Here is a 16,815-nt window from a genome sequence, read left to right as displayed (position 1 = left end):
TTAATTTAATTCTTTATTACAGTATATCGCCATATCTCCACTTATCTCCGCTTTTAATAAGGCCACTCAGACCCTGTGTTCAATCTATATAATCCACTCCTAGAAAAAAAGAAAGAGTTAGAGAAAATAAAATCAAGAACGTAACTACAAATTTGGTGTTCTAGTTTATCGTGAATGTAATTATGGGTAAGGCATGGGAGCACGATCGAACGAAATGATGAAAATTTTGTTTTAAATTAAATATTCGTACAACCAACCAAACAAAATCGTCAGATTTTAGTTTAGTTCATGAATTTTTGTAGACAACGTCGCAAGCAGAAAAAAGTAATGGTATATATTGGTTTTTGTTAGAATACAATACAATTTGACTGAAAACATGAAACGTACCCTTCCTTATGTAATTCAGTGTTGCCCATGCGCAGAGTATCTCCATTGCATAAGTTATTTTCAAGTTCGTCTTGATTAAGACATTTGAAGGCGATAAATCTATTGTATCTCACAGATGCTGCAACGTACTCGTAGCTTCTACTGTGGGAGCAGGTACTAAATAGGCATCCCGGTTGTGGATTCGTGCCTCCGTTGGGGTAAAAGTTATTTGTGCAAATAGGATCGTAGATACCCAAAATATGACCATCGGTATTTATACATTCCACGTATTTTCCGTCAGTGTTTCTTAGAGTTCTGTCCGTATCATCACCGAAATTTGGACCAGCCGGGTCCATAGCTGTAATTTGAAACATATGTATTAATCATATTACTTCAATTTAAAAATAAACTCTTCGGTTCATTTTCAGGAGATATAAAATGACTTTTTAGCCGGATTCTTATAGAAATTTCAAATTTAAATAAATTTACTAGTACTACAATCAAATTAAAGCTGTACCTGTAATACGCGCAACTTTTCCACCCAAAGTACGACCAGCATTCCCAGAGACGTGAGCTCCCAAACTGTGTCCCATTATATGCATTTTATCCCAGTCGCCACCAAAGTTGGACAACAACCACTCCAGGAATAGTCCAAGGTTTTCACCTACTTCGTCAACAACGCCGGCGCTGACTGGGTAAAGAAGGCTCTGGCGTTTACTCCAATCAACAACTATAACGTTGTAGTCACCAACATGAAGAAAAGCGTCTCTCAATAAATGGTTAACATTTGATTCCCCATCATTATTCCATCCGTGAACAATGACAACGATTGGTAAAGATGCATTGTAGTTAGAGTTTTGTACTGAGTATACATCGCTAGATATCAACTCTTGCTTGCTGTACTGGTTCAATCTGTGAACATTAATTCATTACATTAATCTGCACATAAGAATAAATAGAATGACGAAACGTTAACTTAATTAATACATTTTAATAGTACCTGGTGTATAGGTTATATATGTTTCTGCCGGATCTTAATGAAGTTGGATCTACGGGGACTTGAAGGTCAACAAGATGAGGTACACCATCTCCATCAGGTATCCATATATACCGACTTACTCCCTTTTCGTAGTGACTGTTGTCACCTGGGGTTGGGGGGATGTAGTCAGGCGGGTAGATGCTACTACCAGCAGACACTGTAATTAATATTTTATTTAAACAATTTCTGCCAACGAAATTAATGTATGACTACGATAAATTGTTATCATGAATAGCTGTTTATATCAAAGTAATATTTTTTTTAATTTGATAAAACGTATTAATTGAATACTTCAAATATTAATTAATTCATTAATAATTCACATTATTCCGTATTTTATTCAATCTAAACGAATCATAACGTTAAATAGTTTTCACATGTTTTAATAAAAAATCCGAGAAGTAATCAGTTTTTACATTAATCCTTTACAAGGTTATATAAAAATTTTAATCTACGCTTGTTTTCACTTACGAGCTAAGAAGGAAGACAAGAACACTGGTAAGAATTTCATGTCGACCGTCTTCGGGTGAACCTGTAATGTACTAAAAGCCTTCGTATTTATTAGACTATGCTTATCGCGAAGCTTGATATATTTTGTTATTACTACAAATCTTACGACATACAGGAGGTTTAATAAATGTATGTTTATCATTCCAGTATCAACCAATCAAAAAATTAAGAAAAATTTATCATCCGAAATAATAACCATTTAGGACCTAATTATGTTAATAAGCAAGTGGATGATAAATTTCTGTGCATTGCCCTGTGATCAATTGAAACAACCTATTGCAAATCTTTGTTAATATATATAATAAACAAAAATTGAAAAATAAGTAGCTGAAAAACGTGAAATAGTGGTTGGTCAGTGGTCCCAATTATTGTAAAAACTCAAATAAGTAAAAGAGTAATTTACCTTACTCTTTTACTTATTTGTAAAAGAGTAAGGTAAATTCAATTCGTCAATACGTAGGCAAAGATATTAAAAAAATTAACAAGTTAGAACGTGTTCCTTGTTTGAAATTATAACAAATTCAATACAATTCAATTGCATTGAATTGTATTAAAACACCCTGTAAATCATTATTGATACCTTTATTTTATCTTATAATCGCAAAAATTTCCATAATACATACACAATGATAATGAAAAATAGACAAACATAAGTGTTTCCCATTTTTCCTCCCTTAAAACAAAACTAAAAATGATAATAATATTTTAAATATGAAAAAAACTTTTAGTAGTTATTATAATTGTCACCTTAAAAGTATTATAATGCAAATATAAAAAAATCGGAATGCAGCTTGATTGAATAGTAAACATATCATAGAAATCGAGGAAAACATTTGTATAGAGAAAATGCACGTAATAATCCTGAGTTTATAGTAAGATAGTATGTCAAAAATTTCAAGTTATTGGAAAGTATTTATTATTTATAGGAATTCGCCCATAAATTATTTTTTTTATCAACTACAATTATTTATATTATATGAACTGTCGAGTTGACAAGTACGTTGCTCGGACAATATGTTTATTTTGTTGTATAATATTTGTTCAAATCAAATCAAAATCATTTATTCAAATAGGTACACACTGAACACTTATGAACGTCAAAAAAAGAAATACATATGAAATGCTTCTAATTTTACATTTACTGCCAGTTCGCAAATCAAGGGCGTAGAACGGAAGAGAAGAACTGGCAATAAACTCTCCACCACTCTTTTTAATTGCCTAGTTTTTTTGTTTTACACAATGTTCGTAAGGAGCTGCAACCATTACACCATGTTCCACGTGACATCTTAAGTAATTAGTTAATTAATAATAATGAATTCAATTAAAAACAAAGATTTGTCCTCTATCAGCAGGGGGTGAAATAGGATTGTTGCCTGGCCTTTGTTTTGCTTAACATTAACATGGGTATAATTTTTCATCCATTATTGTAAGTAAATGTAGATATAGTAATGACTATAGTATTAGATCCAAGATGTTGTGCAGGTGCCCATATTATATGTATATAATTATATTACAATTTATAGTAGCTATAAATTGATGCATGTTATAATTAGATTCCATGGGACTTGAATCTTTATATGAAATGTCGAATTTAACTAGTTAATAAAAGATTTAGTAGAATGTTTCCATCTAAACTAAGGCGCAACTTTGTACTAGAAAAATCTAAACGGACGAGGGGTCGAGTTACATAGTGCTTACATTGCGCTTTTCCCCACGGTGAATAACCTTTGGCCTGTTCTTCTCTATATAGCAAATCTTCAACTCTTGTTTAAAGGTCATTTAATATATACAAAAATTACAACTGCATCTCATTGTTTTTTTTTCTATTATAGATATTGACTAACACGGACCAGTATCCTCAAAAATTGTTTTGGAAAAGAGAATCCATTGGTGGAAAGCCGAAATTTTGAATGCTATTTATAAAACACCGCTATACTATACCAAATATACTCAATATATAATCGAAGTTGTCAAATAAGGTTAACCACGTAAAACCGAATTCAACGCTGAAGAATTTGCGAATATTTTATGATTTACGTTTGAATGCAAACATTCCTATTCTTTTATTTTATACTTATTTAAAACATGCCATCGAGAACCTTGTTTCACCAACCAGATAAGATAGATTCAATTGAAAAGATTAATTAACAAGACATCATATTTAGGATATCTATCAGTGAAAGATATACTAATTCAATCATTTAACTCATATTGTATACAAAATTAGAATTACGTAGGACGCTACATTTTAAAGATGCCGTTTGAATGTAAAATGTAAAGTAAGGCAGATAGTTATTTTTATTGAACTAAAACAATGTTTCTTAGACATAATATAAGTAAAAATAAAAATAAAATAAAACATAAACATAAGATACATGTCTCACTTATTCCACGTCATTAAATTTGAATTTGTGGGCATCCCTACTCATCGGCAAAGAAGACAGAGGGTGTAGGCCGAGAGAAAAAGCCGGCGTAAAAAACTCTCGGTACTCTTTTAAAAAAAGCACGGCACACGGCTAAACAATGTTTGTCGGGTCAGCTATTTATACTATATATTGAGAGATGATATAGCTATCTTGTTTTGCGCAACTTGATAACCAATTTAGAAGAAAGAGGGCCCTTGAAAGTCATGACATTACAGCCAGTTTCAATATAAAAACTATCGAGAAACGGTTATAAGGATTATTAGTAAAATACAAAAAGCGTAACATATTAAATTATAATTACTAAATAATAGTAGTTTATCTCTATGTTGCGTTTAGTAGGGCCACAGATACAGAGTTTTTTCTATAAAGCCCACTCCTAGAAAAAAGAGAGAGTAAAGAAATTAAGAACGTAAATACATATTTAAAACTAGATTTGATCTTCATGTATATTTTATTCTATCCTGTAGTTTTTTTTGTTTATAAGAATACTAAACTCACATGACCACAACTGTGTGAAATAAAATGTTGTTATTCAAAATTAAGTAGTAGCACAACCAAACAAATAAACAAAGAAAATCTTCAGTTTTAGTATAGATTTTGCAGAATTTTATTGGATTTTGTTTGATACCTACATACAATTTATATCCGAATAAAATATAAAGACAAGATAAAAATTGGTTCTGAGATAAAAATGATATTTTATTGCTAAAATAGTCAAAATGTTTACCTTCGATCATATATTTACTAGACTCTTCGTTCATCTCAGCAGCTCATAAAGCAGCAAATGTTTTAGGTTTCTTGTTAAATGTTTAGGTCAATACCATATAATTTCTTAGGTATTGGAAAAAAGTAACCAACGCCGAGAAACTAATATTAGTCGTTTCGTGCCTACATTTTCTTCGCCATCTATAGATATTATATTAAGTATTTTTTAATTGTTTACATCATTTATTTCTTGAAATAGAGGTTGGAAAAGGGCCTTCTGTAACAATAAAAAACTTGTATTTTACTAAGTCAAATGCTTATAGATATATTTTTTCGTAAAAAATGCGGTATTTATAAATATTATTTTATAAACTTACCCCAATATACATATAGATTGTCCTATGTTAGAATATTTAAAACAACGTTTTACTACGCTAAAAATGGCTAACTCACTGGTAAATCACGATTTCACCGAGGAAAGAGCAACTTTTAATTTGACGTAAAGAATCGACTTTACTGCTCATTTTAATTCAGATGAGATGTCAAATGATATTATGAGAATGCCAAATACCAACAATTTTTGAGCGTAAGGCTATGTTCAGATGGCAAAAACTTGACGCGCGTTTTCAAATCGCGCGACTAGATATTGTGGTATTTTCATACAACTGTTCACATGAGCGCGCTCAGAGAAAATGTCTCTAGACGCAGGTGATCGCGCGTTGACGCGCGCTTTGATATTAATGTAATGTCCGTTTGCTGTTCACATGAGCGCGCGCTTTCATCGCGATCGCATGTAATTTTGTTAATTTTCGTAATTATATTTTGTTCTCGCATTTAAAATGAGTGCAATTGAAGATATTGACATCGACTTACTAATCGATGAAGTAGAAAAAAGGTCAGCAAGTTGGAATATAGCAAATTTGTATAAAAAATATAATATAATTTGTATTTTTTTTTCAAAATTGGATACCAACCCAATGTGTACGTTTTCTTTTTCTATATTTTTCTTTATAATATAACCACAAAATAATAGCCTCTTCCACGTCCATTTTCTACGTTCTACCGAACTAGACTGACGAGTACTCTCGCAACGTGCGTTAGCGCTCATCATCTGAACGCTCTTCAAATTTGATCGCGCGTTGACGCGCGTTAACGCGCGTTACATGTGAACATAGCCTAAGTGTGTTGAGTGTCAAATTTTAGTTCCAAATGTAAACAAACTCATTTGAGTGGCGCTTTTGTTTATCAGAATACCAAATTGATGACACCTTCACGATTGATTTAAGAGCAAAACCGCTGTGAGTGTTTGAAGAGTGAGTTACAGAATCGCAAGGCAGATGAAACTTGTTACTCTAGCACACTTCTGCAAAATAAAGGCATTTTATACAATTTATTTTTATATTAGGCCCATTTTTTTATTTCTTATGTCTTGTACTAGTTTTATTTTTATTATCAACATTAAATTGTTCTATAATTTACAACGGTTTATAGTATAGTGCCTGGGGGTTTTCACCTCGGATTAGAGTTACAGTGAATGAATTAATATGATCGATGTGGGATATTGTTTTTTAAACTATAAATTGCAATGTTTACCCAAAATTTTTTTGTGCACTCCATTATTATAATTTAAAAAAAAATTATTATGAAAAATTAATGTTTGACCATATTTTCACTTTAAACAGTATTTTATTTTATTGATATGTTAAATCTTACCTGAGTAGACATATAGGAACATTTTTCAAAGATACCTGTGTATAAAAATAGCAGTAGGGATCTCGAACAGCAGGAGAGCGGAGCGACAGCTGCTATATGTACAATGGAATTTCTCGGCCAGTTTAGTTGCAAGTCACACGTGTTCTGTGAATATTGTGCTTCAATAACAGTGAAAATTTGTTTTTTTTGTGAAAAATTCTTGTATATTTTTGTACTGGAAGGTGTATTGATGACGACGTTTTTATATTAAACGTTTTATCTCACACACTGTTTTATTGTGTTTTTTTATATTATTTTTATTACTCTTTAATGTATAATATTCTACGGTTTCGATATTTGTAAATATGTGAGGAACATGTATACTATTTTTTTAGTATAGTAGTTTTATTCTAAGAGTACATTGTCTTCACATATTGAAGAACTTTACAATAAGCAAAATGATATAGTGTACGCTCACAGTTCTAAAAAAGCTGCTCAAGTGGTTGGAAAGGTACAAGTGGTCATCATCCTCCGTCAGTGATGGTTTGGTGGGGCGTGTCTTATCAAGGAGTCACCAAACTACATTTTTGTGAAATAGTAGTGAAATCTTCAGCCAAAGTGTATCAAGGTACAGTCTTGGATCATGTTGTGAAACCTCTCAGCAATACCCTTTTTAAAAATATATCGTGGACTTTCCAGCAGGATTCTGCACCTGCTCACAAGGAACAAACTTCTCAATCTTGGCTTGAAACCACCGTTCCGGACTTTTATAAAAGCTGAAGACTGGCTATCACCTCGCACAGACCTCAACCCTTTAGACTTCAAATTATGATCAGTTTTAGAGGAAATTGCCTGCTTTAAACGACACGGCGACCTTGAGTCTCTAAAAAAATCTTTGGAGCAAGCAGTGGCGAAATTTCTATTGGAAACAGTGCATAAATCCATAGATTCGTCGCCAAACAGATTAAAAGCCTGCATAAAAGCCAAATTTGTGCATTTACTTATGTTTTGCTGAGACTTTAATAAATATGTAGGTATAAATTTAAATAATATTACATTACTTCATTAAAAAAATGCATTTACATTTGTAACAGAACTTATGGCTGGCTACACGAGTAGTAGCTATAAATAGACGCATGTAATTGACACATTTGGATATTCATATAAAATGTCGTACTTAATTTGTTAATAAAAGCCTATGGAGATTTTTACCTTTTTATAATGCCATGCAGTTTTGCCATGCATATAAACTTAGGCGCAACTTTGTACTAGAGAAATCGAAAGACTACGTATGAGAGGTCGAGACTCGAGCTACATAGTGCTTACATTGCGCTTTTCCGCACTTCACCTTCTGTTCTTCTCTATATAGCACATAAGTACAAAATGTGGAAGCATAATATTGTGATCTTCAACTATTCTTTAAAGGTAATTTGATACGTATATATACAAAGTTCCTCAAAATATTTTTCTTGGAAAGAAGAATCCATTGGTGAACAGCGGGGTTTTGAATGTATTGTATAAAATACCCTTCTATATACTAAACTGAACGTACTACTATATATAATCTATACTATATATAATCTCTTCCTACTAATCTATAACGAACGTACTATATAATATAATCGAAGTTGCCAAACAAGGGTAACCACGTCGGTAGTGAAACCGGATTCAACGCGGCAGAAGTTGCGAATATTTTGTTGGTTATTGCATACATTTTACTGTTCTTTTGTTTTGATACTATTTTAATACATGCCATCAAGAACCTTGTTTCGCCTACCAGATACCTTATCAGATTCAATTAAAAATATTAATTAACAAAACATTTTAATCATCATATTTATCAGTGAAAGATATACAAGTACTATCATTTAAATCATATTGAATACAAAATTAGAATCACATAGAACGCAAAATTATATGATATTAATTTAATAAATATCAAAAACTCTTTTCCTTTATTTCAGTCATTAAAAATTAATAAGGCCATCGGGAACCAGTGGTTAAGCCATAGAGTCCGCTTCTGTAAACAAAACAAAATTAAACTTATTATTTTATAATATTTAATTAAATTAATAAATCAAGCTCATTTACTCATTCATGCATGTTAAGAAACGGTTTTGTTGTTTCTTAGTACTTAGTAATTTTATTTAGTCCCTAAGCCCCATAAGTTTTTATGGGACACGGAAAAATTTGCATAATCAGCCTCGTGAGCCTTCCAAAACAATAAATATCGTAGCAATGAAATTACCTTCGATTGGGTAATAGTTATTTATATACAACAACTAATGAACATACCCTCGTTTTCCTAAGTTGGAGTTGCCCATTCTATGTTGTGCACCAGTGCAACGGTTGTTGCGAGCTTCATTAAGATTTAAGCAGGCCCTTCCGACAAAGTGGTCAGTTCTTACACTAGAAGCAAATAGATCCCAAGCACGACTGTGTGAACACTGGCTATGGCTACAACCAGGCTGTGTGTTTCTTCCACCATTTGGATAGAAATCTGCATTAGCAATACTATCGAAAATTCCCAATAGTCCTCCGTCAGTATGGATTGTTTCTACGTAACCTCCATCACTTCTTCTAAGTGTGTTTGAGTTGCTTGGTCCCCATTGAGGTCCAGCTGGATCTAATCCTGTAATAAAAAGAAAAATATGCATAAAAATTGTTCTTAATTGACTTTATACATACAATATAATTGTAAGCTAACTAAAGATTACCAGTAACACGTCTAGCACGACCACCCACAGTCCGACCGGCGTTTCCAACAACGTGAGCTCCTAAACTGAAGCCAATTAGATGCACATTGTTCCAGTTGCCACCGTGGTTGGAGATGAGCCAGTTCAGGAAGTTACCCAAATGTTGACCAACACTTGGAACAGATCGCACTGAAGTGGTGTATGACCCTGCTGCGGCTCTTCCCCAATCCACAACGATGACGTTAACGTCTCCAACAGCTAGTAAAGCGTCACGAATAGTTGGATTCATTGTAGACGTTCCCTTACTATTCCAACCGTGAACGAGAACTTTGAGAGGCAAGTTTCTGTTGTAGTTGGAGTTGCGTACAGAGTTGTTGTCATTGTGTCTCAACAGTTGGTGGTTAGCTCGATTACGTCTAAAAATAAAAAGCGATATTAAAGGATTTTTCTTTGGTGTAAAAGATTCTCGTTATTTCTCAGGCCATCAACAGCTCTTACCTAGTATAGAGCCAGTATTCATTGTTGGCTCCATTCCTGGATTCAGCCTCAGCTGGTTCATGTAGATCGACTAAGTGAGGTACATCATCCCCATCAGGCATCCATATATACCGGCTCACTCCTTCCACGTAGTGACTATTATCGCCCGGAATAGTAGGAATGTATTCCGGATCGTGGATTCTGCCACCAGCACACACTATAAACGCAAAATTGGGCAAAAAGTAACTTATAAAAAGCAAATCATAATACACTAGAAGCTATTTTTGGCGTTTGCTTTCAGATGAGATTAAGATTAATTTTATTTTTCGTTTAATTTTATTTTTACTTACGTGCTACGAAAACTGATAGTGCTACGAGCACCTTCATATCTACGACGTAGGATGAAGAATATTGCAAAAGTGCGAATCTAATTGTTTTTATTGCTACTTGTATCTATGATTATCATAATAGTGATTATGATTATGCAGGATTATAGGGACTAAGAAAAGATCTAAGTGTGCATAAATGTCTGTCCGTATGTCATCTCCAGATATGAATTGTGTTTAAATATATGTTGTGTCTGTGTTTTATTTATTTATTCATGTATACGACACATATAAAATATTACATTATCAGTGTTAAAGTAGCAATTTCGTATTATTCTTGAGAATACACGTGGTGTGGCGGAGCAACCACATCCCTAGGTCAAACGAATTAAAAATATAAGCGTAGGGATATTGGTTACAGTTACTAATAGCGACACAACCCAACTTCTGAATATGTGCCGCTATGGCGCTAAGAAGAATTCTAATAATTGTCTAACACGGTATAACTAAAGCGAGAGACTGGACTGTATGCGAGGCGTTTAGTGTTGGTTGACACACGGTAGAAGGGAGTTCTCACTGCTATGGAATAATATTGAAAGAATAACAGTAAGAGAGGAAGGATTTCATATACCTCATACGATGCGCTGCAGATGTTCATTTCTCCGTAGATCGATCCAATGCGTTGCGGTTTTGTATTATTGAAAAATACAGAGTGAAATACGATTGTTTCACTGCGAATATCCATAGACTATACACAGCCGTTGCGCGGCGACTTCTCGTGTGTTATAATACGACGAGGGTTTCACAGCGATAATTCGCGTGTTGCTACGGCGAGCGTTACACGGCGACTCTTCTCCCGACAAGTGTTCTCCTTGCGCAGGATTCTTTGCCTCATTCCATCACCTTTCCGCGCGAATAGTTGTATGTGAAGGAAAGGGAAGGGAATAGTAAAGGTAGGAGGCCGTGTGACAAACCAAATACATAATGTAGATATGTGGACTACTTTCAGTTGTGTTATTTTAAAATTATGATGTTATTTGAAATTTTACAATGTACATTTAATATATATATTATATGAAAATATGTATATTAAATGAAAGTGAACATTAATTATATATATTCAATGCGATAGGCATTGACTCATTATTCACCTAATTACTGAAGATCAAGTCAAGAGTCGTTCTAAGATATAAATATTCGTGACTTTTGTTGACCACTTATTGTATTGAAGAATGTTTATATTAATTTTGTTAATTAAATATAGCTAATAATCAGCGAAGTCAGAGATTTTTGCTAGTACTCCAACAGTCTTATCTGGTCTACAAAATCAGTAACATTGATAATTTTAATACTAAATGATTGGTTTGAAATTTTATAATAGTAGACAGAAAACATCCAAACTGCACGCGCTCAACATGGACATTTGGAAATCATTCACGAATCGATTAACAAGACTTTATACGAACCTTAGGGAATAGTGGAATTGGCCCCCAGTGAGGAGGATATTACATACAGCTCAAAAACGAATAGGAACCTACCTTCCCTCAAAAGTCTGGCTATCGTAGCTATTATGTGAACCAAGGTCCATGATCTATAAACTGTGAAAGATTAGAATTTTATTGGGTCTTATAATATAGTGTCTTTAAATACTTAATTAATAATTATTTTCTATAATTAAATCACAGTCATAAAAATCCTTAATTTGCATCATATAACCTTCAAACCCAAAAAATCAGTGTCCATAATATATAAATCATATTATGAAGTTATTGTATTACAGAATTTACCAGCTAAAGGTGATATTATTCAATCAGCAACGTTCAATGAAATGCTAATGTTTTTCCATATCGTTATTATAGAATCTGGTATTAGTTTTATATCTTTTTATTGTCATTCAGGGACAATGCTTTGTCTGGTGTAAACCCACATAACGACATGGACAATTATATTTAGAATTAATAAAGAAATTTTAGTGTCGCTTATATTTAAAAATAAAAAAATTAAGTACAAAAAGTACTTCGTTAGTTCTTAGTTCTTAGTTAGTTAGTTCTTAAAGTTTTTTTTCATATTTACATAGAAACTCTAACAATTGATTGACCAAGTTAGAATTATGCTTAACATATTAAAATATTTAATCTTGTTAGTCGCATAGGTTTTATACAAATTCATTAAAAGAGGGTAAACTTTATTTATTAAACATAAACGCTTCTAAGTTGCACTTCGACAGTTCCATAGTATTTTATAGACAGTAAAACTATTTCGTAGGCCGATAGAAGTTATCATGGCCGCTAAAGGAAGACTAGTACAATAGTACTTAAATTTGTTATGCATTAAAAATTAACCGTCATACCAATCAATACGCCATTATGAATCTTATCTTAGCCTATCTTTGCTGGAAATACGGAATTTAGATTAAGTAATGACCTGAGCAAGTACAGAAAAACCATTAACTAAGTGCGTAATAAATTTATTTGCCCACGCGCAGATAGGCCAGACAAAAAAAAAGTGGCGCTACCTTTTAGGTCTGGGCCTCATATCTGAATCTGATTCGTGATCTTTTGCTTCCTAATAGGCCAAGATGAATTGCCTTCTGTGCCTGTCGAATACACACATCGTCGAATTTTTGGGTCTAAGGCATGCATTTCATCACCATTTTTCGTCGACCATACGAACGAGGGGTTGGATTTAGAAATACGTCGCATGAATTTCATGATACTGATTATGTGGGTATCTCGGGGGAACCCCTCCAAGTAATTTTGACTACCGGAACTGCGACTAAGTATTATTGTTATTAAATATAATTTTGTGTATTGTATTGAAATTCGTTAAACGAAACGTACATTTAATAATTTTCTATTATAGTCCGGTCAATTTAGACATTCGAAGTTACATAAAGTCCCAACAAGCTGAATTTCTGTGAAATTCTTCAAAACATAATTATAAACAATGTCTAGAAGTTCCCCATCATTCCCGTGTAAGGAACATTTTTTATTCAACTTCAAAGGTAAAAAAAATGAGTTTTTCGCGATTTTCAGCAAAACGGTAAGTTTTATCATAAAAAAACTTCCGGAAAAAATTGTAGATCATAAAATTATCTATAAAAAATGTATCAATACTTTTTTTCATACGAGCCACCGTTATAAAAGTTGTTATCGTCATAATATGCACACGTTTCCACGCCACCTATAAGGTAGTGTACTTAGCGCCTTTCTCTTAACGTGGTTTCCCCAGTAGGCCTACTCCACGAGTCAGTTGTGATCCTGTTTAATGTAAAACTATTGCAAAATAACGAAAATTTTCAAAGATTGGGAAAGATAAAAGCGATGTAAATTTAAAAAAAAGTGTTGAAGTTTATTCGTCTTATTCGTAAGTTTCAAATTCTTGTTCTTCTTCTCCTGCTTCTTCTAATTCAGCTTGTTGGGACTTTATGTAACTTCGAATGTCTAAATTGACCGGACTATATATAATATAATCGAAGTTGCCAAACAAGGGTAACCAACCACGTATGTAGTGAAACCGAGTTCAACGCGGCAGAAGTTGCGAATATTTTGTTGGTTATTTTTAGTGCATACATTTTTCTGTTCTTTTGTTTTAATACATGCTATCGAGAACCTTGTTTCGCCTACCAGATAAGATAGATTCAATTAAAAATATTAATTAACAAAACATTTTATTTATCATATCTATCAGTGAAAGATATACTTCAAGTACTATAATTTAATTCATATTGAATACAAAATTAGAATCACGTAGAACGCAACATTATATGATATTAATTTAATAAATATCAAAAACTCTTTTCCTTGATTTCAGTCATTAAAAATTAATAAGGCCATCGGGAACCAGTGCTTAAGCCATAGAGTCCGCTTCTGTAAACAAAACAAAATTAAACTTATTATTTTATACTATTTAATTAAATTAATAAATCATGCTCATTTACTCATTCATGCATGTTAAGAAACGGTTTTATTGTTTCTTAGTACTTATACTTTTATTAAGTCCCTCAGCTCCATAAGTGTTTATGGGACACGGAAAAGTTTGCATAGTCAGCCTCGTGAGCCTTCCAAAACAATAAATATCGTAGCAATGAAATTACCTTCGATTGGGTAATAGTTATTTATATACAACAACTAATGAACATACCCTCGTTTTCCTAAGTTGGAGTTGCCCATTCTATGTTGTGCACCAGTGCAACGGTTGTTGCGAGCTTCATTAAGATTTAAGCAGGCCCTTCCGACAAAGTGGTCAGTTCTTACACTAGAAGCAAATAGATCCCAAGCACGACTGTGTGAACACTGGCTATGGCTACAACCAGGCTGTGTGTTTCTTCCACCATTTGGATAGAAATCTGCATTAGCAATACTATCGAAAATTCCCAATAGTCCTCCGTCAGTATGGATTGTTTCTACGTAACCTCCATCACTTCTTCTAAGTGTGTTTGAGTTGCTTGGTCCCCATTGAGGTCCAGCTGGATCTAATCCTGTAATAAAAAGAAAAATATGCATAAAAATTGTTCTTAATTGACTTTATACATACAATATAATTGTAAGCTAACTAAAGATTACCAGTAACACGTCTAGCACGACCACCCACAGTCCGACCGGCGTTTCCAACAACGTGAGCTCCTAAACTGAAGCCAATTAGATGCACATTGTTCCAGTTGCCACCGTGGTTGGAGATGAGCCAGTTCAGGAAGTTACCCAAATGTTGACCAACACTTGGAACAGATCGCACTGAAGTGGTGTATGACCCTGCTGCGGCTCTTCCCCAATCCACAACGATGACGTTAACGTCTCCAACAGCTAGTAAAGCGTCACGAATAGTTGGATTCATTGTAGACGTTCCCTTACTATTCCAACCGTGAACGAGAACTTTGAGAGGCAAGTTTCTGTTGTAGTTGGAGTTGCGTACAGAGTTGTTGTCATTGTGTCTCAACAGTTGGTGGTTAGCTCGATTACGTCTAAAAATAAAAAGCGATATTAAAGGATTTTTCTTTGGTGTAAAAGATTCTCGTTATTTCTCAGGCCATCAACAGCTCTTACCTAGTATAGAGCCAGTATTCATTGTTGGCTCCATTCCTGGATTCAGCCTCAGCTGGTTCATGTAGATCGACTAAGTGAGGTACATCATCCCCATCAGGCATCCATATATACCGGCTCACTCCTTCCACGTAGTGACTATTATCGCCCGGAATAGTAGGAATGTATTCCGGATCGTGGATTCTGCCACCAGCACACACTATAAACGCAAAATTGGGCAAAAAGTAACTTATAAAAAGCAAATCATAAAACACTAGAAGCTATTTTTGGCGTTTGCTTTCAGATGAGATTAAGATTAATTTTATTTTTCGTTTAATTTTATTTTTACTTACGTGCTACGAAAACTGATAGTGCTACGAGCACCTTCATATCTACGACGTAGGATGAAGAATATTGCAAAAGTGCGAATCTAATTGTTTTTATTGCTACTTGTATCTATGATTATCATAATAGTGATTATGATTATGCAGGATTATAGGGACTAAGAAAAGATCTAAGTGTGCATAAATGTCTGTCCGTATGTCATCTCCAGATATGAATTGTGTTTAAATATATGTTGTGTCTGTGTTTTATTTATTTATTCATGTATACGACACATATAAAATATTACATTATCAGTGTTAAAGTAGCAATTTCGTATTATTCTTGAGAATACACGTGGTGTGGCGGAGCAACCACATCCCTAGGTCAAACGAATTAAAAATATAAGCGTAGAGATATTGGTTACAGTTACTAATAGTGACACAACCCAACTTCTTAATATGTGCCGCTATGGCGCTAAGAAGAATTCTAATAATTGTCTAACACGGTATAACTAAAGCGAGAGACTGGACTGTATGCGAGGCGTTTAGTGTTGGTTGACACACGGTAGAAGGGAGTTCTCACTGCTATGGAATAATATTGAAAGAATAACAGTAAGAGAGGAAGGATTTCATATACCTCATACGATGCGCTGCAGATGTTCATTTCTCCGTAGATCGATCCAATGCGTTGCGGTTTTGTACTATTGAAAAATACAGAGTGAAATACGATTGTTTCACTGCGAATATCCATAGACTATACACAGCTGTTGCGCGGCGACTTCTCGTGTGTTATAATACGACGAGGGTTTCACAGCGATAATTCGCGTGTTGCTACGGCGAGCGTTACACGGCGACTCTTCTCTCGACAAGTGCTCTCCTTGCGCAGGATTCTTTGCCTCATTCCATCACCTTTCCGCGCGAATAGTTGTATGTGAAGGAAAGGGAAGGGAATAGTAAAGGTAGGAGGCCGTGTGACAAACCAAATACATAATGTAGATATGTGGACTACTTTCAGTTGTGTTATTTTAAAATTATGATGTTATTTGAAATTTTACAATGTACATTTAATATATATATTATATGAAAATATGTATATTAAATGAAAGTGAACATTAATTATATATATTCAATGCGACAGGCATTGACACATTATTCACCTAATTACTGAAGATCAAGTCAAGAGTCGTTCTAAGATATAAATATTCGTGACTTTTGTTGACCACTTATTGTATTGAAG

At 33.7% G+C, this 16,815-nt stretch overlaps 3 protein-coding genes across 3 annotated transcripts; all 3 read right to left on the bottom strand.

Moving 5' to 3' along the window:
• Nucleotides 1–1,971, bottom strand: LOC125055096 (lipoprotein lipase-like). Its single transcript, XM_047657339.1, has 5 exons — nucleotides 1,877–1,971; nucleotides 1,367–1,562; nucleotides 884–1,278; nucleotides 388–724; nucleotides 1–99 (listed from the first exon to the last, which is right to left on the bottom strand). The coding sequence occupies exons 1-5, from the start codon at nucleotides 1,914–1,916 to the stop codon at nucleotides 54–56; spliced, it is 1,014 nt and encodes a 337-aa protein (XP_047513295.1). The 5' UTR covers nucleotides 1,917–1,971; the 3' UTR covers nucleotides 1–53.
• A 6,578-nt stretch (nucleotides 1,972–8,549) lies between these two features.
• On the bottom strand, nucleotides 8,550–10,317 carry LOC125051050 (pancreatic triacylglycerol lipase-like). The gene is made up of 5 exons (XM_047651183.1): nucleotides 10,262–10,317; nucleotides 9,933–10,128; nucleotides 9,456–9,850; nucleotides 9,034–9,370; nucleotides 8,550–8,758 (listed from the first exon to the last, which is right to left on the bottom strand). Exons 1-5 carry the CDS (start codon nucleotides 10,296–10,298, stop codon nucleotides 8,713–8,715), a joined length of 1,011 nt encoding a protein of 336 aa, XP_047507139.1. The 5' UTR covers nucleotides 10,299–10,317; the 3' UTR covers nucleotides 8,550–8,712.
• A 3,577-nt stretch (nucleotides 10,318–13,894) lies between these two features.
• Nucleotides 13,895–15,664, bottom strand: LOC125055139 (pancreatic triacylglycerol lipase-like). The gene is made up of 5 exons (XM_047657412.1): nucleotides 15,609–15,664; nucleotides 15,280–15,475; nucleotides 14,803–15,197; nucleotides 14,381–14,717; nucleotides 13,895–14,106 (listed from the first exon to the last, which is right to left on the bottom strand). The coding sequence occupies exons 1-5, from the start codon at nucleotides 15,643–15,645 to the stop codon at nucleotides 14,061–14,063; spliced, it is 1,011 nt and encodes a 336-aa protein (XP_047513368.1). The 5' UTR covers nucleotides 15,646–15,664; the 3' UTR covers nucleotides 13,895–14,060.
• Nucleotides 15,665–16,815: the final 1,151 nt, after the last annotated feature.

Source organism: Pieris napi, chromosome 1, assembly GCF_905475465.1.
Source record: "Pieris napi chromosome 1, ilPieNapi1.2, whole genome shotgun sequence".
Classification (NCBI taxonomy): Eukaryota; Metazoa; Arthropoda; class Insecta; order Lepidoptera; family Pieridae; genus Pieris; species Pieris napi.
The sequence above is the reverse complement of the archived record's forward strand: the minus strand, read 5'-3'. Positions and strand labels throughout refer to the sequence as shown.